The sequence below is a fragment of the Myotis lucifugus genome, unplaced genomic scaffold (assembly GCF_000147115.1).
Source record: "Myotis lucifugus unplaced genomic scaffold, Myoluc2.0 scaffold_50, whole genome shotgun sequence".
In the NCBI taxonomy this organism is placed as follows: Eukaryota; Metazoa; Chordata; class Mammalia; order Chiroptera; family Vespertilionidae; genus Myotis; species Myotis lucifugus.
The window spans coordinates 216,090-242,332 of NW_005871098.1; the positions used below are offsets into that span (position 1 = coordinate 216,090).

At 42.6% G+C, this 26,243-nt stretch overlaps 1 protein-coding gene and 1 non-coding gene across 2 annotated transcripts in view; both read right to left on the minus strand.

Annotated features, from left to right (window-relative positions):
- Positions 1-17,674, minus strand: part of PLOD2 (procollagen-lysine,2-oxoglutarate 5-dioxygenase 2) — a gene marked incomplete at its 3' end in the record, with an annotated part of 224,728 nt that extends 207,054 nt beyond the window's left edge. The window contains exon 1 of the mRNA XM_006088668.3: positions 17,369-17,674. Coding sequence (XP_006088730.3) covers positions 17,369-17,585 — 217 coding nt within the window. The remainder of the gene's footprint in view (positions 1-17,368) is intronic.
- Positions 17,675-24,462: 6,788 nt separating this feature from the next.
- Positions 24,463-24,566, minus strand: LOC111826007. Its single transcript, XR_002829251.1, has one exon. It is a non-coding gene; the product is annotated as a U6 spliceosomal RNA (small nuclear RNA).
- Between the last annotated feature and the right edge of the window lie 1,677 nt (positions 24,567-26,243).

Here is a 26,243-nt window from a genome sequence, read left to right on the forward strand (position 1 = left end):
TTTTTTAAAAAAGAAGTTAAGACACAGTTACTTCTAGAAAGAAAATGGATTCTGGGAGAAATTTTGAAGTTTAGTTAATTAAATAAATGTAGATTTATGCAAGTATGTCAATTCATGTTAGCAAATGTAAATTACTCAAAACCAAGAATTAAAGCAATACCAAAAGACTTACAGACAAAAATACATAAAAACTTTCACCTATCAAAAAAGCAGACTGTCTAATCAGGGGTGGGAACCTTTTTTCTGCCAAGGGTCATTTGGATATTTATAACATCATTTGTGGGCCATATGAAATTATCGACTTAAAATTAGCCTGCTATATTTGGTCAAACATTTAATTAATTCACCCCTAATGCTTGGCAGACGAAATGATTTCATGGGCCTTATTCGGCCTACGGGCCAGACTTTCCCCACCCCTGGTACTGGCTACGGTTATGCTGATATGTCCTATGAAAGTATAAAAATGTCTAGCTTCCCCATGTCTAGGAAAAACTGTTTCTCCTGCATTACTTACACACAACACTTCTGATAAGAGATATGGCTTTTTCCCCACATTGACCAATTTTCCCACACCAACTGGGTGTCCTGTAATTCAATTCAATTCAATTCAACCAGAATTACAGCATACCCCACAGACTAAAGTATTAATACTATAAAACTGCTCTCACCGTAACCAGTTTGGCTCTGTGGATACAGTGTCAGCCTGCGGACTGAAGGGTCCCAGGTTCGATTTTGGTCAAGGGCATGTACCTTGGTTGCAGGCACATCCCCAGTAGGGGGTGTGCAGGAGGCAGCTGATCGATGTATCTCTCTCATTGATGTTTCTAACTCTCTATCCCTCTCCCTTCCTCTCTGTAAAAAATCAATAAAATATATTTAAAAAAAAAAACTGCTCCCACTTCAGATGCCAATCGCAAGTAGGTCCCTGTTATCCACAACTCCTGTATGACTTGGCTACAAATCAGAAGTTCCCAAGAACCCCCCAGATTCAATAACTGGCTAGAGTGGCTCATAGAACCTAGGAAAAGTTTACTCACTATTTCTAGAGTATTTTATTTTATTTTATTTATTTATTTATTTATTTACTTTTTTTGGTTGTTGTTAATCCTCACCCAAGGATATTTTTTCATTGATTTTTTTAGGGAGAGTGGAAGAGAGATGGAAAGACAGAGAGAGAAACATCAGTGTGAGAGAAACACATCGATTGGTTGCCTCCTGCACGAGCCCTGACCAGGGCTCAGGCCGGAGAGGAGTTTACAACCAAGGTACGTGCTCTTGACTGGAATCAAACCCGGGACCCTTTAGTCACAGGCCAATGCTCTATCTGCTGAGCCAAACCGGCTAGGGCTACAAACAGTATTTTAAAAGATACATGTGAATAGCTAGATAAAGAGATACATAGAGTAAAGTCAGGAAGGATCCCATGGAGTTGGGGTGCACCACCCTCCTAGATTATAAATGCATCACCAACCCAGAAGCTCTACAAATCCCGTACTTCAGAGATTTGTATAGAGGCTTCATCATGTAGGCATGAATGATTATTTACTTATTTTCTAACCCCTTTCCCTCTTCAGAAGGTGGTGGGTAGGACTGACAGTTCTAAGCTTCTAATCTTGGCTTTGTCTTTCTAGTAACCAGCCCCTATCCCAGAGCCCACCAAGAGCTGTTTCATTAGAACAAAAGATGCTACTATGACCCAAGAGCCTTGTGTCAGGAACCAAAGTCAAACACCAAATATTAGCGGGAACTGGGGCAGAGACCAAATATATATATTTTTTTATTATTTCATGACTTATTAACACCTATCTACCCATGGACTTCCTGCACTCCAAGCCTGGAGAAGAAAGAGCTGTGTGTAAAATAAAGTGATAAGAAGTAAAGAGTGGAATGAAAGAGTGGAGAATGAAAAGCTGAGCGAGGACACAGAACCTATGAGCCCCTAGGATGCTAGGTATGCAGGTCTCAGCTAGAGTCAGAGTAGAACAGAATTCTGAGTCTCTACTTTGTAAGTCTGTTCATTTCTTTGCTTTGGTGGTTTTCCAGTTTCAGGTTTTTTGTTTTGCCCTTGGTTACTTAGTAAAGTCACTGTTTAAAAAATTCCAACCCTGTTTAAACTAAACTAAGAAGAAAAGGAGAATTGTCCTTCTCTAGACATGGCTGACAGGAATTTCAGAGAGTCTGGACTGGCAGGGCACTCTGGTCAGAGCTGTGGTGCCAGCTCAAGGCCAGAAATGACCCAGCAAGGCTAGAGATGGAGAGAGAAGACCTCTGAAGACAAGCGGCCTCACAGCTGGCTTGGGCATTACTGGAAAATTCCATCAAAGGGCCAGTTTGCCCTCATCTTAACAGCTCTTTAAGACTTCCCCAGGGAAGGCATTAGGGAGGGCATTTTAGTCTGCCTCTAAACTGTTAGCCAGTTTCTTTGTGTTAAGAAATTATTTAAATTCTGTATTTGCTGATTTTTTTTAGATGCTAAAATAAGGCTGGTGTTTAGTATACTACTAGAATCAGAAAAAAAAATATGATTACATGTTTAAAAAACAGAGCCCTGGCCGGCATGGCTCATTGGTTAGAGCCCTGGCCGGCATGGCTCATTGGTTAGAGCCCTGGCCGGCATGGCTCATTGGTTAGAGCATCAGCCTGAGCACCAGAGGGTGACAGGTTCGATTCCCAGTCAAGGGCACATACCTGGGTTGCAGGTTTGATCCTTGCCCCCCAGTCAGGGTGTGGTGGAGGGGGCAACCAATCCATGTTTCTCTCTCACATGGATCTTTCTCTTTGCTCTCTCTCTCCTCCTCCCTCCTCCCTCCACTCTCTAAAAATGGAGAAAATAAAATATCCTCACTCCTCTGGTGAAAACTAAAAAAAAAAAAAAAGAAAGAAAAGAAAAAAGCTAGAGAATACATTTAAAATATCTAAAAATAACTGGCTCCCTTCTTAGCCCGGTGTACTGCACCTGTAAGTAATTAACACCCTAAGGACCCATGAAAGTTTGGCTTCAAAACAGCAAAACAGACTAGTCAGTGGGCTGATGGGTCACGGGCTCTGTGTTGGGACTCAGTGGTCACTGAAATTAAGAAGTATAGCTTCTGGGACTTTTCCTGAACAATATCCCAGAATTAGAAACCCAAGACTGCCCAGCCTGCATGACTCAGTGGTTGAACATCAACCAATGAACCAGGAAGTCACGGTTTGATTCCTGGTCAGGGCATATGCCTGGGTTTCGGGCTCAATCACCAGGAGGGTCATAATTGAGGCAGCCAATAGGTGATGCTCTCATCGTTGATGTTTCTGTCTCTTTCTCCCTCTCCCTTCCTCTCTGAAATCATTAAAAATATATTTAAAAAAAGAAACCCAAGACTACCAGGATTCCACAAACTTCTTCCACTTGCTGTTGTGCCTGCAGAGTGTGAAGCTGTGTGGCAAAATGCCTTTTCTAAATCACTTTAGTGCCCTTTAATGTCTGGGGCTGACTGGGGGTGGTGGTGAGAACAATAAACTGCATGTGTTTGAAAGTCCCTTTGTGCCACAGAATCTTTACCAAATGGGTGTCATAGCACAGAGGAGCAAACCACAGCTTTTAAATAAAAGGAAAACCCTCTTTGTCTTTGGAAATAACTTTATAACATACTAGAGCCCTGGCCGGCATGGCTCATTGGTTAGAGCATCAGCCTGAGCACCAGAGGGTGACAGGTTCAATTCCCAGTCAAGGGCACATACCTGGGTTGCAGGTATGTGCCCTTACTACACATACCTGCAACCCAGGTATGTGTAGTAAGGGCACATACCTGGGGCGGGGGGGGGGGTCCCCTCAGCCCAGCCTGCACCGTCTCCAATCTGGGACCCTTGGGGGATGTCCAACTGCCGGGTTAGGCTGGATCCCAGGGATCAGGCCTAAACCGGCAGTCGGACATCCCTCTTACAATCCTGGACTGCTGGCTCCTAATCGCTCACCTGCCTGCCAGCCTGATTGCCCCTAACTGCTCCCTGCCCCGGCCGGCCTGATCACCCCTCACTGCCTCTGCATGCCAACCTGATCGCCCCTAACTGCCCCCTCTGCCAGCCTGGTTGCCTCTAACTGCCTCCTGCTGCCGGCCAGGTCGCCTCCAACTACCCCCGCCCCCTGCCAGCCTAATCACTCCTAACTGCCCCCCCCCACCAGCCTGGTCACCCCCCAACTGCACCCTCCTGCCAGCCTGGTCACCCATGCAGCCTGCTTGTTCAGTTATTTGGTTGTCCCTCACTAACCCCCCTGCCAGCCTGGTCACCCATGCAGCTTGCTTGTTTAGTTGTTTGGTTGTCCCTCACTAACCCCCCTGCCAGCCTGATCGTAGGCAGCCATCTTATGAGGGTGTGAGGGTTAATTTGCATATTACCTCTTTATTATATAGGATTAGTAGTAAGTTGCTCTGGCTTGGTGGCTCAGTTGGTTGAGCGTCACCCCATGCACTAAAAGGTTGCAGGTTTGATATCCAGTCAGGGCACATACCCAGGTTGTGGGTTTGATCCTGGGTTGGGGTGCATAGGAAAGGCAACTGATTGATGTTTCTCTTTCACATCAATATTCCTTTCCCTCCCTTCCCCACTCTAAACATATCCTTGGGTGAGGATTAAATAATAATAATAATTACATAATAGTAGTAACTAGAAAATTAATACAATTCCTTTTAAATGTTTGAGAATATAACCATAAAGAAAATGCACAGATGAACAATTAATGTAATAAACACTAGGATGTCTTATGCATCCAAAATAATAAAAGAAATAGTAAAATCAACATGACAATCTCACAAATGAAATTTAATTTCAACGTTGGCCCACTTTAGAAACTCAACAATGTTTGTTACGAACACTTTTCCTCACCATTTAGTCTTCCATGTTAGTTGTTTGAACATACCTCTGCTGTTTGAATTTTGTTTTAAAGTTACTCTGAGTAGGAAACATTAAAAGTGATTTGAACCTGACCAGGATGGCTCAGAGGTTGAGTGTCAACCTATGAACCAAGTTCAATTCCCAGTCAGGGCACATGCTTGGGTTGCAGGCTTTATCACCAGTGGGGGGAGTGCAGGAGGCAGCGCATAGATGTTTCTCTCTCATAGATGTTTCTATCTCTATATTTCTCCCTTCCCCTCTCTCTAAAAAAAATAAAAACATATTTTTTAAAGTTGTTTGAAGTTACTGTATTTTTAAATTACAAACACTATTTTTTGAAGGGGCATTCTAGTGACACAGTTAATCCTATATCATAAAAGCCTAATATGCTAAGTGTCTGGTCAACCCATCAGCCGTTCAACCAATCAAAGCGCAATATGCTAATGATATGCTAAGGTCACTCAACCGCTCGCTCTGATGTGCACTGATCACCAGGGGGCAGATAGTCGACCAGTTGACCAGTAGCTATGATGTGCACTGACCACCAGGGGGCAGATGCTCCAACCAGTATGTTAGCTTGCTGCTGGGGTTCAGCCAATAGGGACTGGGCGAGATGGGCCAGACACACCCTGGAGCCCTCCTGCAGTCCCTCCCAGGCTGGCCAACCTCCTGCATCCCTCCCCAGCCCCAATCGTGCACCGGTGGGGTCCCTTGGCCTGGTCTGCACCCTCTCACAATCCTGGACCCCTCAGGGGATGTTGGAGAGCCGGTTTCTGCCCGCAGGCCAGGCCGAGAGACCCCACTAGAGGCCTGGTGCATGAATTCGTGCACCAGGCCTCTAGTAGAGTAATAATCAGTTCTGTATTCCTAGACCACCTTCAGTAGCATGATTACAAAACACAAATGGCAAGAGATGGGTCTTGGCTAGTAAGTAGTATAAGGACAACAAATCATAACACTGTTTACCATTCTACTACTCTGGATATCTATTTCTTGGTTAACTAAAATCTCAATAGCTCTGATTATTGGTTCGATCATTTCAGTTTAGTTTAGTGAGGTAAGCACATAACATACACAAAAAGCTAGTAAAACAGAAAAATATATTTCACTTTTAAAGCAATCAATTTCTCAGTTTAGCCTAATTTATAGCAACAGTTGAATAATAAAAATACTCGTTGATAAATGTGTTAATCATTTCCTGCCAGGAACCTAGCCACAAATTTATAACCAAGTTTCTAGACCAAATTTCTAAAAAACACACACATGCTCTGAAGAAATATGCATCTCCTTTCCAAATAGCCATCAGAGTGTTTCATTCGTTTCTGATAATAAGTACACTATTTACACCAAAGTACTTGTCTAGTTAGCATCAAGTGCCATGTTTAAAATGGTATAACAGAGAAGTTCTATGTTTGAATTCAAAGGTCTAAAATGAAAAACAGTCCTCTCCAAAAGGTATAAATGTCCAGTCATAAGATAAATAAGTACTAGGACTAACTACAGTTAACACTGCTGTGCACTATATAGAAAAGATGTTTAGAGAACTAATCCTAAGAGCTCTCATCGACGAAGAAAATGGTTTCCTTTTCCTTTTATTGTATCTATATGAGAACATAGATGTGAACTGAACCTAATGTGGTAATCATTTCCACACTATATGTAAATCAAATAATCAGGCTGTGCACCTTAATCTTTAAAAAATAAATAACAGGCCTCGCAAATGCCCAGAGCCCACAGCGACTATCCAGAGTCCAGCTATTTCCAAGGGAGCAGAAGATCTGCATAAGCCACAGCTTAAGTGGGACTGTCGCCTTCTAAGGCACAAGTTGGCACAACTTTTGTCTACAGGGCAGAAGGTCATATAGTCTCTATAACTAATCAACTCTGCACTTAGCACCAAAGCAATCACAGACAATATGTAAATGGATAATTGTGGCTGTGAGCTAATAAAACTTTATGGACCCTGAAAATTGAATTTCATTATTTTCACATAGAACAATACATTAGTTTTCCTTTGCTATTTTTCAACCATTGAAAAATGTAAAAACCATTGTTAACTCACCAACCATATTTAAACAAGTAGCCATATCTGTCCCATGGGATTTGGCCTTTGGTCCATAGTTTATCACTCTGACCTAGGTCACAGTTTGCCTTAATTTTTTACCTATCCCTCCATAATGTAAACCTACAAGGTATGTGCCTTTTCTTTTAGCAACAAGTTCCTTTGCTTCTTTAGGTCTCTAATGCCCACAGGTCCCAAAGTCCAACAGAACAATAAAGAGGTCAAGAAAGACATGGAGCATGGACTGAAGAAAGGGCACATGGCCCTCGCATGTAGCTTTGCAGCTATGTGATCTTCTGTAAGTTATATAACCATTCCAAATCTCCACTTCAACATGTATAAAAAGAATATCATGGTATCCAACCAATGAATGCATTTCTGAAGGTAATTCAGAAATGAGCAGGGAAAGTAGAGCAAAAAATATAACATATGGAGAAGAATTGCCCACCACAATTCAGAAACAAGGCCTTGCCTGATGATTCACTGGTAAATTGCGAGACTATGATAGTGTAGTGTATGGTCCCAGGTAGAGAAAGGAAGCTCAGTGAATTTAATTAAATCCTGGGAAAAGGAGCAGCTAGCAATCTCACTGACTGCATGCCACTTTTCATAATTCTCTGAGTGGACTAAAAACAACAAACATAAATTGAGAATCTTCTCTATGTTCAAAAAATAGGGAAGTACTATGAAGAGCATAAAGATGAATAAGACTCAGCCCTTACTTCAAAGAATTTATAATTTAGTAAACATAAACATCTATCACACAAAGCATGTATGATTTGTATAAACCAACTGCATTAAGTTCAAAAGAGAGCCAAACAAAAGACAGTAAGAGGAAGAACTTCTAGGAGCTAAATTTAAACAATAAATAGAATTTCAAGAACAGGCAGACACAGCCCTGAACAGCATTGCTTAGTGTTTAGATCCTCGGCCTGTGCACTGGAGGGTTGTGGGTTTGATTCCTAATCGGGGGGCGGGGGGGAACTAGTACTTGAGTTGCTGGTTCAATCCCCAGCCTCAGTTGGAGCATGTGTGGGAGGCAACTGGTTGATGTGTCTCTCTCACATGGATGTTCCTCTCCTCTCCTCTCCTCTCCTCTCCTCTCCTCTCCCCCCCTCCCCTCCCCCCCTTCTCTCTCTCTCTCTCTCTCTCTCCCCCTTTAAAACAAAACAAAACAGGCAGACAGAAATTTGAGAGTACAGTCATACAGATACCACAATTCATGAATACTTAAATCCCTTACATAAAATGGTGTACAACAATGTATGCAAACTATTTCCAAATATTTGAAAATAAAATCACAGTCTTCTAAACACACACACACACACACACACACACACACACACACACACAATGTATGCAGTCCATGGATTCCCACCTGCAGGTTGAAAAGACTGTTTTCAGTCCACATCCAGTTGATTCTGACGATGCGGTACCCTCGGATATAGAACCCATGGATACAGAGGGCTGACTATACTATAGGACTGTAGGACATGAGGATTCTCAATGTCACTAGACATTACTAATTTTTCTCCAAAGATGTTGTTCTTTCAACAGTCTGAGAGTTCTCATCTTTACAACACATAATATGTCATCAGAGTACATTTTAAAATACTTTAGCCAATGTGATGGGTATAAAAGGGTATCTCATTTTCATTTTTATTTCCTATTCTCACATTGTCTAGAGCTATTTGATATGTCTATTTCTATACTATGAAATGGCACAGTATGTTTAAGAATGATGAGTAGTATGTGGCTGGAGCCCAAGACACAGAAAGTGCACAGAGAATAGCTTCTCTCTCTTCCTTCCAGAGGTTTCTCTGGGACCTTGTTCTTTCCCTCTCCACCCCATTAATTGCCGGTTTACATCAGCAGTTAGAGACAAATCTCTCCTTTCCTCCTTGAATGTGCCTGAGTAATTTAAAGAGTTTATAAATGAACATGGTTGAAAAATACTGGTCTTGACAGAAATATCTGAAACCATTTCCTCCATTTTTGCCCAAAACTTGATTTCTGCCAAATCTAGATTATGGAAGTCAAGATGCCTTAGGAAACACACAAAAATTCTGATCCACAATGCTCATATGTGAGGATTATCTGAGGCCAAGGAAGAAAGGGACACGCAAGACCTTCAGAAGGAGCAATCCCCAAACAGTCTGAATCTTGCTTTAAAAAGGGCAGAAATTTGCCCTGGCCGAGTGACTCAGTCGGTTGGAGCATCATCCTGTATACCAAAAGTTTGTGGGTTCGATTCCCAGTCAAGGCACATACCTAGGTTGTGGGTTTGATACCTAGTCAGGGTGCAAATGGGAGGCAACTGATGGATGTTTCTCACATCAATGTTTTTTCTCTCTCTCCCCCTCCTTCTCTCTAAAATCAATAAATATATCCTCAAGCGAGAATTAATTTTTAAAAAAAGCCAGAAATTCTCAGATTGAATAAAAAAGCAATGTGGTTGGAATGTAAAATGGTGCCTTGACAGGACAGTTAAACACTTTAATGTTAAATCAAAGCTTATTTGCCTGAATTTTTTTTAAAAAAAATTACTTTAAGTCTCTAATGAAAACTAATTCATGACCTTTGGGAAGATTTCTACTTGTATTAAAACTTGTATCAACATTTTTTTAAAAATTCTGATCCAGGTCTGGAGACCTGGTTGCAAATCCCTGGCAAGAATGCATCCACTCCTCTCCTCTCATCTAGAAGGCAAAAAAAAGTGCAGGAAAGATAAAGCAAGGTATGAACCCAATTTTTTGACACTCACTTGGAGGGTATTGCCACAAAAGCTTCCATGGGGATATAATTTATTTGTAAATCTTTATTGTTGAGAGTATTACAGATGGCCTTCCCCCCCCTCCTCCACTGCTCCCCTCCACCCAGGGTTCCCGCCCCACCCCAGGCTTTTGCCACCCTATTGTCTGTGTCCATAGGTAATGCATACTTGCATAACCATCTTTGTTTAATCTCTTCCCGCCCTGCCTTCCCTCTGAGATTCGTCAGTCTGTTCCATCTCCATGCCTCTGATTCTATATTATTCACCAGTTTATTCTGTTCATTAGATTTCTTATTTGTTTATTTTTAGATTCAATTGTTGATAGATATGTATTTATTGCCTTTTTATTGTTTATATTTTTTATCTTTTTCTTCTTCTTCTTCCTCTTCTTAAAGAATAACCTTCAACATTTCATGTAATACTAAGTTGGTGGTAATGAACTCCTTTACCTTTATTTTGTCTGTGGAGCTCTTTATCTGACCTTCAATTCTAAATGAGAGCTTTGCTGGGTAGAGTAATCTTGGAGGTAGGTCCTTGCTATTCATCACTTTGAATATTTCCTGCCACTCCCTTTTGGCCTGCTTAGTTTCTATTGAGAAATCTGCTGAGTCATATGGGTGCTCCCTAGTAGGTAACTAACTGCTTTTCTCTTCCTGCATTTAAGATTCTCTCTTTGTCTTTAGCCCTTAGCATTTTAATTATGATATGTCTGGATGTGGGCCTCTTTGGGTTCCTCTTGTTTGGGACTCTCTATGCTTCCTGGACTTGTAAGTCTATTTCTTTCACCAAGTAGGGAAAGTTTACTGTCATTATTTCTTCAAATGGGTTTTCAATATCTTGCTCTTCTTCTGGCACCCCCATGATGTGAATGTTGGTATGCTTGAATTTGTCCCAGAAGCTCCTCACATCAAGCATGTCAAACTTACACTTACTTCATATTTTTTTATTCTTTTTCCATTTTGCTGTTCTGTTTGGGTGATTTTTGCTTCCTCATATTTCAAATCATTGATTTGATTCTCAGAATCCTCTATAGTTGAATACCTGTAAATTATTCTTTATTTCAATCAGTGCATGCTCACTAAAGACCCTTGGAGGTCTCAAGAAGATTCTTGAGTAACTTTATAACAGTGGTTTTGAACTCTATATCCAGTAGTTTGCTTTCTTCCATTTCTTTCATTTGTGACATGTTTCTTTGTTTCCACATTTTGGCTGCATCTCTGTGTTTGTTTCTATGTACTGGGTAGAGTTGCTATGTCTCCTTGAATTGATAGAGTGGCCTTGTGTAGTAGGTTCCTATAGGGCCCAGTGGCTCAGCCTCCCCAATCACCTGAGATGGACACTCTTGGTGCACCCGTCTGTGGGTTGCATGCACAGTCTTACTGTAGTTGAGACTTGATTGCTATTGATATCACTGGGAGAAATTGACCTCCAGGCCAATTGGCTGTGGGTACCAGCTGTAACTACAGTGGGAGAGCTGCTATGCGGGACACACCCCTATGGAGAAGCACTTGCTTCAGTGGGGCTTTGGTGCTCACTGAGTCTGCCCCTTGAGTGTGTCACTTGGATGTGTAGAGCGCTAATCTAGTATGTTCTGACACTGACCACTGGGTGCATTGGCTCTTGGGTCTCTGGGGAAGTGCAAAATCAGCCACTGCCTGGAGCCACCTAGCAGGAGCTACAGAGAGATCCACAGATTCCTCCTTTTTGTATTAGGTTTGGAAGTTCCCAGGCAAGGCCTAGCTATGAAGCAAGGCAGGCTGGTACTAGTGCCAGGTCTTGGGCCTTTTATTGATAGGTTTGGGGCTCCATGACCCAGTTTCAGCTTGTTTGAGCGATTTTAGCACAGTCTGAAGCCTGAGGAGGGACAGGCCATTCATATGCAAAAGCCGCTGTACACAGGTAAGGTGGGGCTGAAAATTGGATGGTGTGGGGTCTCAGGGAATCACCAGGGCAGAACAAATAGAAATGGCTGCCAGTCATCCCTGTGACCAGGGAGGTCCATGGGTATATAATTTTAAGGTAAAATTCCATAAATAAATCTAGGAGAAAAATGATTGTTTTTAACCAGAATCTTATTTAGATTATTTCCATGGTAATAACAAAGTGACAACCAAAAAGGAATAAAAATAGCACACAGCAGAATGCTCAGTAAATATAACAAAAAGCAGTGTTCTTAACTTTGGTCAATACACAGCATCAAAGCTAGGAAAAACTTTATGTCAAATTCTGATTAATGTGATTCAACTAGTACATTCTCAACTTCAGTGGAAAATCACAATAAATGTTTGCTTTCAAAAAAGAGTTGCTATTGGAGAAACCAAGATGGCAGCATAGGTACACAATTGTACTTGCTGCCTCGCACAACCACATCAAAACTACAACTTATAGACAAAACAGATATCATCCAGAACCACAGGAAGGCTGGCTGAGTGGAAGTTCTACAAATAGAAGGAAAGAGAAAAGTGCATTGAAACTGATAGGAGGTGTGGAGGTGCGAAAGTGCGGAGATACAGAGGCGCGCATGGAAATGGGCTGGCAACTGGATATGCTGTTGTCTTTTTCAATCAGGAGAGAGATACAAGCTCCCGATTGCTCTGAACTCCAGTTCCGGGAGAGACTCTGGGGACCCAGACTCATACGGGAGAAACTGGACTGTTTGGCAACAGCACAGGAATGCGAGGGCAGTTTTCTCGCAGAGGTGCTTGCAGCGATCATTGTTCCTGCACAGGGCTACAGGACACAGAGACCCAGGAACCTCTCAGAGGCAGAGCAGACTGGCAGCCATTGCGGTTTGTTCCCCCTTGATGATTCCCTGAGACCCTGTCCCACCCAATTTACAACCCCACCCAAGCTGTGAGCAGAGGCTTTTGCATATGAGTGGTCTGTTCTTTTGCAATCTAAAAACTAACAAACAGCTGCTGGGTCAAAGAGCCCCAGAGCTTCCAAAAGAAGGCCTAAGGCTCGACAGCAGCCTGCAATGCTTCACTGCCAGGCCTCATCTGGGCACTTCCAAACACCAAACAAAGAGGAGGAATTTGCAGATCTCTCTGTAGCTCCTGCTGGGTGGCCTCAGGCAGTGGCTGACTTTTCACCTCCTTGGAGATCCAAGAGCCAGTGTACCCAGTGGTCAGAGTGAGACGATACCAGAGTACAATTCTTCACATCCATAAACGACACACTCAAGAGGCAGACTCAGTGAGCACCAAAGCCCCACTGAAGCAAGTCCTGCTCCATAAGGCTGTCTCCACCACAGAAGTTCTCCCATTGAAGACACAGCTGGTCCTCACAGCCAATTGGCCTGGAGGTCAATTCCTCCCAGTGATACCAACAGCAATCAAGACTTAACTACAAGACTGTGCACACAGCCCACAAAGGGGTGCACCAAGAGTGTCAACTGCAGGTAATTAGGGAGGCTGAGCCACTGGGCTCTATAGGACACCTAGCACACAAAGCCACTCTGTCAACACAGGGAAACAGCCAAAATGCTGAGACAAAGAAAGATGTCAAAAATAAAAGAAATGGAGGAAAGCAAACTACTGGATATAGAGTTCAAAACCACGGTTATAAGGTTACTAAAATATCTTCTAGAAATCTCCGAAAAATTTAGTGAGACCCTCAAGGATATGAAAAAGGAGCAACTAGAAATTAAGCCTACACTGACTGAAATAAAGAGTAATATACAGAGATACAACAGCAGACTAGAGGACCCCAAGAATCAGGTCAAAGATTTGAAATACAAAGAAGCAAAAAACACCCAACTGGAAAAGAAAAAAGAAAAAAAGAATCCAAAAATATGAAGATAGTGTAAGGAGCCTCTGGGACAACTTCAAGTGTACCAATATCCGAATTATGGGGGTGCCAGAAGAAGAGAGAGAGCAAGATATTGAAAACCTATTTGAAGAAATAATGACAGAAAACTTCCCCTACCTGGTGAAAGAAATAGACTTACAAGTCCAGGAAGCACAGAAAACCCCAAACAAGAGGAACCCAAAGAGGACCACACCAAGACACATCATAATTAAAATGCCAAGGGCAAAAGACAAAGAGAGAATCTTAAAAGCAAAAAGAGAAAAACAGTTAGTTACCTACAAGGGAGTACCCTTACGACTGATTTCTCAACAGAAACTATGCAGGCCAGAAGGGAGTGGCAAGAAATATTCAAAGTGATGAATAGCAAGAACCTACAACCAAGATTACTCTACCCAGCAAAGCTATCATTTAGAATTGAAGGTCAGATAAAGAGCTTCACAGATCAGAATAAGCTAAAGGAGCTTATCACCACCAAACCAGTATTATATGAAATGCTGAAGGGTATTTTTTAAGAAGGGTAAGAAGAAGAAAAAGGTAAAGATAAAAATTTTGAACAAATACGTATCTATCAATAAGTGAATCTAAAAATCAAGTGACTAAAAAAGTCTGATGAACAGAATAAACCGGTGAATATAATAAAATCAGGGGCATAGAAAGGGAGTGGACTGACAATTCTCAAGGGGAAGGGGTTGTGGGGGGTGAGGGAAGAGACTGGACAAAAATCGTATACCTATGGACGAGGACAGTGGGGGGGGGGAGTAAGGGCATGGGGCAGGGTGGGAACCGTGTGGAGGAGAGCTATGAGGGGGAAAAAAGAGGAACAACTGTAATAACCTGAACAATAAAGATTTATTAATAAAAAAAGAGTTGCTATTATCATTCCAATAACACTATAATGCAACATTGCCTCACATACACATTTGTCTAATCCAGTGGTTTTCAACCCTTCTGGAGACATTTGGCCAATTTTCATTTTGAGACCTTTTTCGTTCTTACACTTGGAAAAGGGTACTCTTGGCATCTAGTGGGTAGAGGCCAAGGTAGCTGCTAAACAAAATACAATGACAGGACAGCACCTACAATATATAATTATCTGGCTCAAAATATCAATAGGGCCAAGAAACACTATTTCTTCATAGCTAGCTGGGACATGGTGACAAATACAGGGAGTTAGAGATAAGTACTCTTCTTACAGACCTCCTATGAAGCTACGCAACTTAGAGTTCTAGAGTTTACTTGATATTTACATAGACAAATAAAAGTTTCCAATTAAGTAATTTTCACTTGAAGTATTTTAGGGAGAAAATGGAGCCCAGAATTCTAGCCATAGTATCAATCAGTGTGCCATCTATATCTATTAGCTTATAACATCTACCTTAAAAAAGTTCATAACCAAACTGGCTACTGCTGGCTCTATGTATTATAAATTCATATTTTTCTGTATTTAGGAGTTAACTGAATTTCCCATGACCACCCACCAAAAGCAACCAGTCCTCAGATTTCAGCAGTGGGTTTTATATGGTCATTTTCTCAGGAAAACATTCGTATCTGAAATTCCCTTTCTCTGATGTTATAGTCCATTAAAACTTTACTGTCCAGCTCCATGAAATTTAAAAGCCAGAATGGGAAAGGAAGGTGATTTGGACTGTAAACTTAAAGGCAGCAACAACAACAACAAAAAATGTCTTCTATAAAAAGTAAAGGGTGTTGGTGATTAAATGAAATAAAATAGACAAAGGCTGAAATGGTCCCTATAAAAGTAGCAAAGTCCTTAGAGGTTATTTTATTTCCCAGTAAGATTCCTTGGGTGTTTCACAAGAAAGTCATTTTTCTGGTGAATTTCCAAGTATGCTAAAGACATTTACTTGCCTATTTTCTAGCTGTTACTCTAAAAGAAAAAGTTTAAGTTATGAAAAAATTCAGTTCAAATTTAAAGGAATCACACAGGGTTTAGCAATCCATTTTGAAACCATCAGATATATCTGAGAGAAAGAAAAGCATTGTATTAACAGACAAAAACCCATCTGAATGTGAAGTTTCTCAAGCTAACAAAGCAGGAATGTAGAAACATGTTTACCCATTGAAGTCTTCTTAAACACTTAAAGATGAAGATAGGCCCTGGCCAGGTGGCTCAGTTGTTTGGATCCTCCTCCTGTGCACCAAAAGGGTGCAGGTTTGATTACTGGTCAGTGTACACACCTAGTTTGTGGGTTCCATGAGTGGTTGGAAATATAAGGAAGGCAACCGATATTTCTCTCTCACATTGCTGTTTCTCTCTCTCCCCCTTCCTTTCTCTCTAAATATAAAAAAATTATATACATATATATCTCCCCCCTCAGGTGAGGATTTTAACGATAAAGACAAAACTATTACTTCTGAGTTTAAGCCTGAAAGTGTTACAGAGTAGGAAAATTTTTAGGCCTGCTTAATTACCTAGCCACCTCAGCAGCTTGACAGCCTGTACAAAGTTTCTAGGAACTGAGCTCACACACCTGAGCAATGGCCCACAAAGAACAAACAGATCAACACTCCTGGGCAACAGGCCCATAAAGAACAAACAGATCAAAATTAAGAATAGTCCTTACCTTTATGTTACCCAGAAATGAATAACAGGAGGATGATGAATAGCTTGGCTAAAACTACGCAATTAGCTTTTGTAACTTGGCTTTGCTTGCTATGGGAACCTGAACACAAATGTAGTTGTCCCCTTTAAATATTGGACTCTGCAGATGGTCGGGGCCGCTTCTCTCTTGGGCTTCCCGAGTGGAGGAGCGGACACTGGCCAGTCAATAAAGGCTCTCTAAATTTCAATCAGTCTGGAGTTCTGGTCATTCTGTCGCTCGCACTCCACAACAAAAGCAAAATTCGAGCAGAAAAGTGGCCTATGTACTTACCAAAAAAAAGAAAGAAAACAAAAGTGCCAAAATGATCCAAATTAAAAAAAAATAAAGTATAGCAGGACATTTACATGCAAGATCTAATTTCAGATAATTGATCCTATAGTTAAAGCACAAAAGTGGAAAACTGCAAGGATACCTCATGTGTGACAAATGGCAGCAAAGTTATGTTTAAACAAACATGTGGTGAGACTGTCTTTAATCTAGCTAAATGTAAAAAGTGTTGTTTTACATGAACTTGACTATTCACTGCAATTCCAGCTTCTGAAAATAAGAACCAGCACCAGGTTTAGGAAAAGGGCAGCTAAGGGGAGAATCTGTGTCCACAGCTTCCCCTTCAAATCCCCAAGGAGGAAAGCTGCTGCTTAAAGGTATTGAGTAGCTAGGCAGCCCTACTGAAAACAACCAGTTTTGAGCGTTGTTTTTGGCAAGAGGTTATGTGTTACTGGCTTCTTCCTGGGGCGCTTGGAAGGAATGTGTCACCATCAATCAGAAAGTACACTGTTTAGGTCAGGGAAGGAGTACTGCCTCGTCCAACACGGATAAATCATGCACCTCCAGGAAAGGAGGAGAAAGGAGAGTTGTAGGAAAGGTGTTGGTGCCTAGGGACCTGCAAGACCAAAAGGAAATTCCGACTTGCAGTACAAAAATTCTTGCGCTCAGGTTACTGGGAACTCCAGGAGCAGCTAGGGCGGGCACCCCCACTCTGCCCCAGGGACCAGCAACGCGGAGAGCGGTTCTGGAGGGGTCCTACGCGGTCTGGGGCGGAGGAGCAGTCTGTCTCACTCACCTTGGAGGGCCTGGGGAGCACAGAGTATCCACTGACCCCTGCGGTGCTGGGAGGGACGGGCTACCCACCTACTCACCTGGCAAGGCCAGCACCAAGAGCTGAAGGATGAATGGGCTGCCCCCAGCGAACCTCACCAGACGGGTGCTGACCGCGGGAGTGCTCACCTGTGGGGATGCTGGAGGGCTTCTCCGAGTCTGCACCTAAGCAGGGACTCCAGGGCTGAAGGAGGAGGGCCAGCAGCAGCAGCTGACACTTCACGGCGCAACCCCCCATCTTCGGCCTCTCGAAGGCCCGCGCGTGCTCGGGCACCCCCACCTCCCGGCGGCGGCGAACTTCTCGCGAGAGCGCGTAGAGTCCAGGTCCTCCCCGGCCGACAACCATGGCGACTGCGGCCCGAGCTAGCGAGCCAAGTGCGGGCAGCCGGAGGGAAGCCAGGATCGGTCCTTCGCGGAGGCGCCCCGGGCGCGGCGGCGGGGAATTTATAGGCTTCCCCAGGGGGAGGCGATGGGGCGGGCCGCGCCCTGGCTATTGGCCGCCGCTGAGCCGCCGCGCCGCTGCCTGCGGCCCGTGCAGTCCGTTTCCGGCCCCACGTTGGGGGACTGTTTGCTCCACGCAGACCTATTTAGGGACCGTCTGCGGCTACGTGTAGAGGCGCACGCAGAGCTTCTGGCTGGAACCGGGAAGTGTGTGCTTATTTTGGGAGTGGGCCTGCGAGCACGGGGAGGAGCCGCGGGCGGGCGGGCAGAGTTCCCCTCCTGCCTCTGCTGCCCCAGCACCAGACGCTTTCTTTCCGTCAGCCTCTAAGGGTGAGACTTGGCTCTTCTCTGCATTTGGATACTAGCCTTGTCAGAAATGACTATAAATCCTCAGCAATCTTGGAGGAAGGCATCTCGCCAGATGCTAGCATAGAAATGAATCCCTCTACTCCTCCCCTGTTAAATTCAGGGGTCAAGTTTTTTCTCCCTGGAAAAGGAAGGCCCTGTTTTGATTGCTATGTAAACCGAACGTTTTTACTGTCCGGTGAACGTTTCTTCTCCTCCAGTCCCAGGAGAGCCATAGATAGTGGCTTGTAAATCCTGCTTAATTGGAGGCCAGAGGTGCAACCTGGGGCTATGCCTTACAAGATCATCCTTCAATCCACCTGGAAAATTGCTCCCAGAGATCTCCGAGCCAGCTCTCGGCTCCTTGGCGCGTCCTCCCCTGCTTCCAGTTTTTATTCATCTCTAAGCAAATTTCTTTTTTCTGTATTACTTCTCAACATTTTAGCTACTCCAGTGTTTATTCTGCTGGAATGAGCAGGGGCAAAAACACAAAGGAGAAAGCGTGAAGATGTTGCCTCATATATTTCGTGACATGAGCTGTTTAAAGGGACAAAAAAACTCAGATTGGCAGTCTGGCAGTATTCTACCTCTATCTTCCTTTAAAAAGGTGGGGAAGCCTGATTTGAGCCAATACCCTTTCCTACTGAACTTTTGAAGTTAAAACAAATTATTGAAAAAGATATGTCCCAATTTGATCACATTTTGTCTAAAACTAGCATGATATGGGGGAGGGGTGGGTGAAGGTGGAAGAGGGCATAGAGTGCATAAATGGTGATGAAAAAAATAAAATTAGCAGGATAAAAATAAAAAAAGGTGGAAGCCCAAGCCAGGTAGCTCAGTTAGTTAGTGTCATCCCAATACACCAAGATCACAGGTTCGATTCAGGTCAAGAATCAACCAATGAATGCATAAATAAGTGGAACAACAAATCTCAATCTCTCTCTCTCTCTCTCTCTCTCTCTCTCTCTCTCATCAATCAAATAAAAACAGGTGGAAAAACCTGCAAAGAAATGTTGCCTGGGGTGTGACATTTTAGAAAAGAATAATTTCCTGTGCCCAGAACTAAGCCAGTTGTTACAGTGTTTTGAAGGTTTGGTCTCAGTTTTTTCAAAGAAAAATTGGAGAAAGTTCAGAGAAGAGTAACAAGTAATTAAATGGAAAGTATGACCTGTGAGAATCAAATTAGGTTTATTTAGAACGAAGGAGAAAAAGCTAAGAGATGGATTCCTTAATAATCTTCAGTGTGTGGCCAGCGCCACTCTATAAAACTAGGCAAACCCTGACTGGTGTGGATCAGTGGTTGAGCGTCAATCTATGAACCAGGAGGTCACGGTTCAATTCCCAGTCAGGGCACATGCTGGGCTTGTAGGCTCGATCTCCTGTTTGGGGCATGCAGGAAGCAACAGATCAATGATTCTCTCTCATCGATGTTTCTATTTATCCTTCACCCTTCCTCTTTCTGAAATCAATAAAAACATTTTTAAAAAACTAGGCAGAAAGCAAATAGCATTAATCCTCTGAGTCTGAATTCTCTGCTACGAATGGCTGGTCTTTTGGCCAAATCTCAGCCTCCTAACTTGTGTAATGGGTCAGACTCTGTCAAACTCCTTGAACTTGATTTCTTGCTTTCCTTTTGTCCAGTTTCTTCAAGAACTTGCATGGTTAAAACCTAGCTTTTTGCCTTCCCTCATGCCCTCATACTCTCATGCACAATTACAGTCTCTCCACATCACAGTACGTGTGTGCTTCTATTACAAAGTCTGCCAAGCATTGCAGGTTACCATGACATTCACCCTTCTCTATTGAGAGTCACAAGGTGAGGATTGTAAGAATTGTATAAAGCAAGTGTTTCTTTGGGATTTTCAAAACAGCCGAACACGTGTATCACCATCTGAAAGAGTCCCAATTCAGAAACAAAATCCTTCCTGCCTTCTTGTATTTCCAGCTGTCTACTGAACATCTCTACTTGAACATTCCACTGGCACAAAGTGCAAATGTCTTTAATTCATCAAATCCAGATCCCACTCACAGTTTCCTCATCTCTATTAATGACACTTCTGCTCTCTAACATACATGGACCTGCAACACAAACAGCCCTGCAGTACACACAGCTTGACAACTAATCTTGCATTTTTTTTTCTTTCACATTTTCTCTTCATCTGTTCTTTTCCATGCTCACTGCCACCTCACTAATGCATTTCTGAATATAGCCTAACTATGCTGTTGGAATTGTTTCCTCCCTGTAGATTCTCCTTGCCTCCAATATTATACCATTAGATGCCACGGCTAGATTCATCAGACACAGATATCCTTTTGATTACCTCATCCCCAAACTCAAAGATTTCATAAAGAATTTGGAAACAATCCAAATCCCTTAACCTAGAATTCAAGTTCCTTTGCTATCAAACCTAATCACCTCAGATCCTATAACCAGCCAATCTGGTTTGCTTTATTATCTCCCAAAGACTTTTGTCTTTTTTTTTTCTCTAGAGTTTGGGTAAGAATCACTGTCTTCATTTGGGTTCTTCCAGAGGCCAACCCTGAACCAAGATTTAAAAACCACCAGTTTGCCGAAGCTGGTTTGGCTCAGTGGATGGAGTGTCGGCCTGCGGACTGAAGGGTCCCGGGTTCGATTCCGGTTAAGGGCATGTACCTGGGTTGCGGACACATCCCCGGTGGGAGATGTGCAGGAGGCAGCTGATCGATGTTTCTCTCTCATTGATGTTTCTAGCTCTCTATCCCTCTCCCTTCCTCTCTGTAAGAAATCAATAAAATATATTTAAAAAATAGATAAATAAATAAAAACCACCAGTTTGTTGAGAGTTTGAAGGAAAAGGGGTAGTTGAAGATAAAGTGATACAGGAAAGGGAAGTTAGCCAGTAATGGGTGCATTATTAAATCTAAGACAGGTGACTAGAGCTTGCTTTTGTTCATATTATCTATCTAAAAAGCTCTTCTCTAAAATTCTCCTCCTCCCATCATTAGGCTAACTTCCTCAGACTCAGATGCCACCTCCTACAGGAAGCCCAACTTGAGTACCTCACCCTACCCCCTGTTCCATGCTTACTCTTTAAACAAACATCTCTCATGTTTGACATATTTTTATTTGTTTATTGGCAGAGGGCAGGATTCAATTTTTTTCAACACTGTATACTAAATAACTGGCACATAATAGCATGTATTCATTCACTGATTAAAAAACAGTGTACCTGCATGCCTACTATATCTCATTGTTCTAGATTCTGGTAAAACAAAAATATATACTTTTTTAAATCCCTGTTTTTATAGAGATTTTGCTCTTGTATAATTAAAATAAGTGCTGGCAAGGATGGGGAAAAAAAGGAACTCTCGTGCACTGTGGGTGGGAATGCAGACTGGTGCAGCCACTGTGGAGAACAGTATAGAGTTTCCTCAAAAAACTAAAAATGGAACTCCCATTTGACCCAGTGATCCCACTTCTAGGAATATATCCCAAGAAATAAGAAACACCAATCAGAAAGGATATATGCACCCCTATGTTCATAGCAGCACAATTTACCATAGCTAAGATTTGGAAACAGCCTAAGTGCCCATCAGCAGATGAGTGGATTAGAAAACTCTGGTACATCTACACAATGGAATACTACACTGCGGTAAAAAAAGAAGGAATTCTTACCATTTGCAACAGCATGGATGGAACTGGAGAGCATTATGCTAAGCAAAATAAGCCAGTCAGAGAAAGATAAATATCACATGATCTCACTCATTTATGTAATATAATGAACAACATAAACTGATGAACAAGAACAGATCCAGAGACAGAGAAGCATTGATCAGATGCTCAAACCTCAGAGGGAAGGTAGGGGAGGAAGGAGGTAAAGGGGAGAGATCAACCAAAGGATTTGTATGCATGCATATAAGCATAACCAATGGACACAGACACCAGGGAGGTGAGGGCATGAGTGAGGGGAAGGGGAGGCAATGGGGAGATAAGGACACATATGTAATACCTTATTCAATAAAGAAAAAAAATTTTCTAAATAAATAAAATAAAATAAAAAATAAAGAGATCCTATAATAAAAGGGTAATATGCAAATAGACCAAATGCCAGAACAACCAATCTTAGCATGCTAATGAGATGCTAAGGCTGCTCAACCACCCGCTATGACATACACTGACCACCAGGGGGCAGATGCTCCAACCAGTAAGTTAGCTTGCTGCTGGGGTCCAGCTGATTGGGACTGAGCTAGATGGGCCAGACACGCCCTGGAGCCCTTCTGTGGTCTCTCGATCGTGCACAGGTGGGGTCCCTCAACCTGGCTTGCGCCTTCTCGCAATCCAGGACCCCTCAGGGATGTCAGAGAGCCAGTTTCAGCCCGATCCAGCAGGCCACTCCCCTTGGGAGGGTGCCAGATGCAGGGCTCATGGCTGGTGAGTGTTGCTACAGCAGCGTGAGCCTCTCCTGATAGGGACTGATTTGGCGCAAGCCCATGGCAGGTACAGTGGGGCCGGGATGAGCGGGAGAGGCAGGTTGGAGCTGCAGGCAGTGTTGGACTGCAGGTTTTAGCTCGATCCCTGCAGGCCACCCTGAGGGACCTCACCCATGCACAAATTTTGTGCACCGGGTCTCTAGTAAAAATATAATAATGGAAGTGATAGAGAGAAAATAAGTCAGAAACATTAACTAGAAAGAACAAAGAAGGAGAGGATATGCTGAAACTTTAAAAGTCCACACTAAGGCAATGCTTATGCATCACCTGAAAGCAGTGGTGGAAAGAAGTGGTTTCTGGGGCCAGAATATATCTAGAGTGAGTGTTGGAGTTGGGCAAGGGGACAATGAGCAGGAGTCCAGTGTCTATGAAATTAGCAGGAGATGAAGCCTGAGTGGTAAAAGGAGGGGAAGGGTAAACAGCAGAAAGTGTGATTAGAGTAGAGCCTGGTTACATCTCTAGCCATGAGGACATTAGGCTAAGTGAAATAAGCCAGTCACAGAAAGACAAATACTGCATGAATCCACTTATATCTAAAATAGTCCAACTTGCTCTGGCCAGTGTGGTGCAGTTAGTTGGAGCATTGTCCATGCACCAGAAGGTGGCAGGTTTGATTCCCAGTCAGGGCACATACCCAGGTTGTGGGTTCGATCCAGGTAGTGGCACATGCAGAAAGCAATGAATCTATGTTTCTCTCTCACATCCATATCTCTCTCTCTTCTCCCCCACCTCTCTCCCTTTCTCTCTCTAAAATCTTTTTTTTTTAATTAAAGTTGTCAAACTCATAAAAACAAAGAATAAAATAGTGGTTGCTTGTGGCTGGGGGGGAGGAGGAAGAGGGAGTTACTAACCAGCCTGTATAATGGTATAATATTTACATTACGCCAATTGAATACGTTCTAGATCTGCTGTACAACATTGTGTCTTTAGATAACAATACTGTATCAACAACACTTAAAAAATTGTTCTTATCACAATGAGAGAGAGAGAGCCACTTTTTTTGTTGTTGTTAATCCTCACCGGAGGATATTGTTCCATTGACTTTTACAGAGAGTGGAAGAGAGGGGGAGAGACAGAGAGAAACATAGATGTGAGAGAGACACATTGATTGGTTTCCTCGCACACACCCGGACCAGGGACCAGAGCCAGAGATCGACCCAGGTAAGTGACCTTGACCAGCATCAAACCTCAGACCCTTCAGTCCTCTGGCAGACGCTCTATCCACTGAGCCAAACCAGGCACTTCTGAAGTGTTTTACTCCTCTGATTTCTATTGTCTTCAGGAAAACATAAGAATTCTTTATTTACAAACTCTGGTTCCCATGCAGCACTTCCAGCCAAAGTACCATTTTATTAACCTCCATTGTATGTTTTAGTCATCTGAGCATGACTGTACAGAATCCTCCTGTCGACATAAGTAACTTCCAAACCTGTAAAGAATTTTTATGAGATTATTTGAGCCAAACTGACAACATATGCTGGGGAACTAGATGTCAAATTCTCCCTAAAATGATATTTTCAGCTTCTTTTATGCATTTAATATTAAGGAGGGGATGAAAGGAAGATGTAAGGAAGGCAAAAAGCTAGGTGGGGAATGGATTATAGACTGGTTAAGATTATGTGCTCTCTTGAGGGTGTTTATGGCTTATTTCAAAGGTTTGCTAACACAGATGCACAGAAACAATGGACAGGACTTGCTTAATGCAAAGATAAACCTTTTACTAAAGTTATTTGCATCCACTGACAGACTTTGAACAATCTGATGTTGTCTGTCTGTCTGTCTTTGTGGGGGCCAAGATTGAATAGGGGACTTCATATGCCTGAAAAGAAGAAAAGAAAAAAGAAAAAGAAAGAAAGAAGTTATATATCTGGGGAGTGACTACCCACAGTGATCTGCCCAGTTAGGAATTTATGATCAGATCACATTGTGAGGTTATTTTCCATACCACCCCCTTTTTTTTCTTTTTTAAAAATATGGACCACTTCACAAATTTTCATATCATCCTTGTGCAGGGGCCATGCTAATCTTCTCTGTTTCATTCCAACTTTAATATGTCTACTGCTAAAACGAGCACAAGAAGCCCTTTGTCATCCACACTCCCCAGGAAGATCTGAATTGTGAAATCCTTGTACAAAGCAAAAAAATATGTCAGTTGTAAAACTAAATTCAGTCACATTCAAAGTCAGAAGAGCAGGCCAGGATTGTAAGGAGAGCCAGAGTGCACACAGTATTCCAAAGATGATCCTAACAGATGTTTTATGACTAGTTGCACTAATTTGGCCAGAGCTGTCTAGGCCATGAGTCACCCTAAAAGGTCGGCAGCAGAAATTTGTGGTTTCTGCATTTAGTTTCCAAACATATTTTACTGAAATTCCAAGTTATGATATATTTGTTGGCATAGGGGACACAAGTATGACAGTAATTATGATTAACCACAATATAGTATAGTATTAAAAATGTTTTGTTCAACAGTAATTTCTAATGATTTTTGTCAAATATTAATTGAGCATAGCCCTGGCCTGTGTGGCTCACTGGTTAGAAAGTCAGCCTGTGCACCGAAGCGGGACTGGTTCAATTCTGGGTCAAGTACCTGAGTTGCCAGTTCACTCCTAGCCCCCAGGTCGGGGTGTGTGTAGGAGGCAACCAGTGGATGTGTCTCTCACATTGATGTTTCTCTCTCATCTCTCTCTCCCCCACCCCTTCCACTCTCTCTGAAAAGCAATGGAAAAAAATATCCTCAGATGAGAATTAATAAAAATATATATATAACATAATGGCTTGGGTTGATTTCTGGGGTCTCTATTCTGTTCAATTGATCTATATACCTGTGCCAGTACCAGCCTTTTTTTTTTTTATTATTACAGTTGCTTCATAGAGCAATTCCTAATTATTTTTAATGGCTCTCTGTCCTTATGATCCCTCATTCTTCTACTTCTGAGGAATATTAACTTTTTTATTTGGAATCATCTCTGCCCAGAAGCAGATTTGCCCTGATGCTGAGAAAATTTGTCGTTTCCCCTCACTTGCAAGGGCCTTTGTGAATGTTGAGAGTAGCTGGGAATTGTACTATATCTGAGGTTGGAAAGAAAGCCAGGTTGCAATCAAGAACAATTACTGAGCCCTGGCCAGTTTTCTCAGTGGTTAGGGACCAAAGGGTCATGAGTTTGATTCCCCATCAAGGGCATGTACCTCGGTTGTAGGTTCCCACGTGTGGGAGGCAGCCAATCAATGTGTCTGTTTCACATTGATCTCTCTCTCTCTCTCTCTCTCTCTCTCTCTCTCCCCGCCCCCCCCCCCAGAAAATATCCTGGGAATTAAAAAAAAATACAGTAAATTGTTGATTTCTTCTCTTATTCTACAGAAATACTCACTTTTTTGTTTTATATTGGTAACTCCAGTCTTTTTTTTTTTTAATCCTCACCCAAGGAGTGAGTATATTTTTTCTATTGATTTTTAGTGAGAGTGGAAGGGGAGTGAGGAGAAAGAGAAACATGGATGAGAGAGACACAGAGATTGGTTGCCTCCCACACATGCCCCGACCAGCCCAGGGGCAGGGATTAAACCTGTAACCCAGGTATGTGCCTTTGACAGGGAATCCAACCCATGACCCTTTGGTCCAAGGGCTGACACCCTACCCACAGAGCAATGCCTGCCAGGGCTCTTTTCTTTTCTTAAAGAATCCTTAATAGTCCTTGTTGGATTGGCTCAGTGGATAGAGCATCAGCCTGAGGACTGAAGGGTCCCAGGT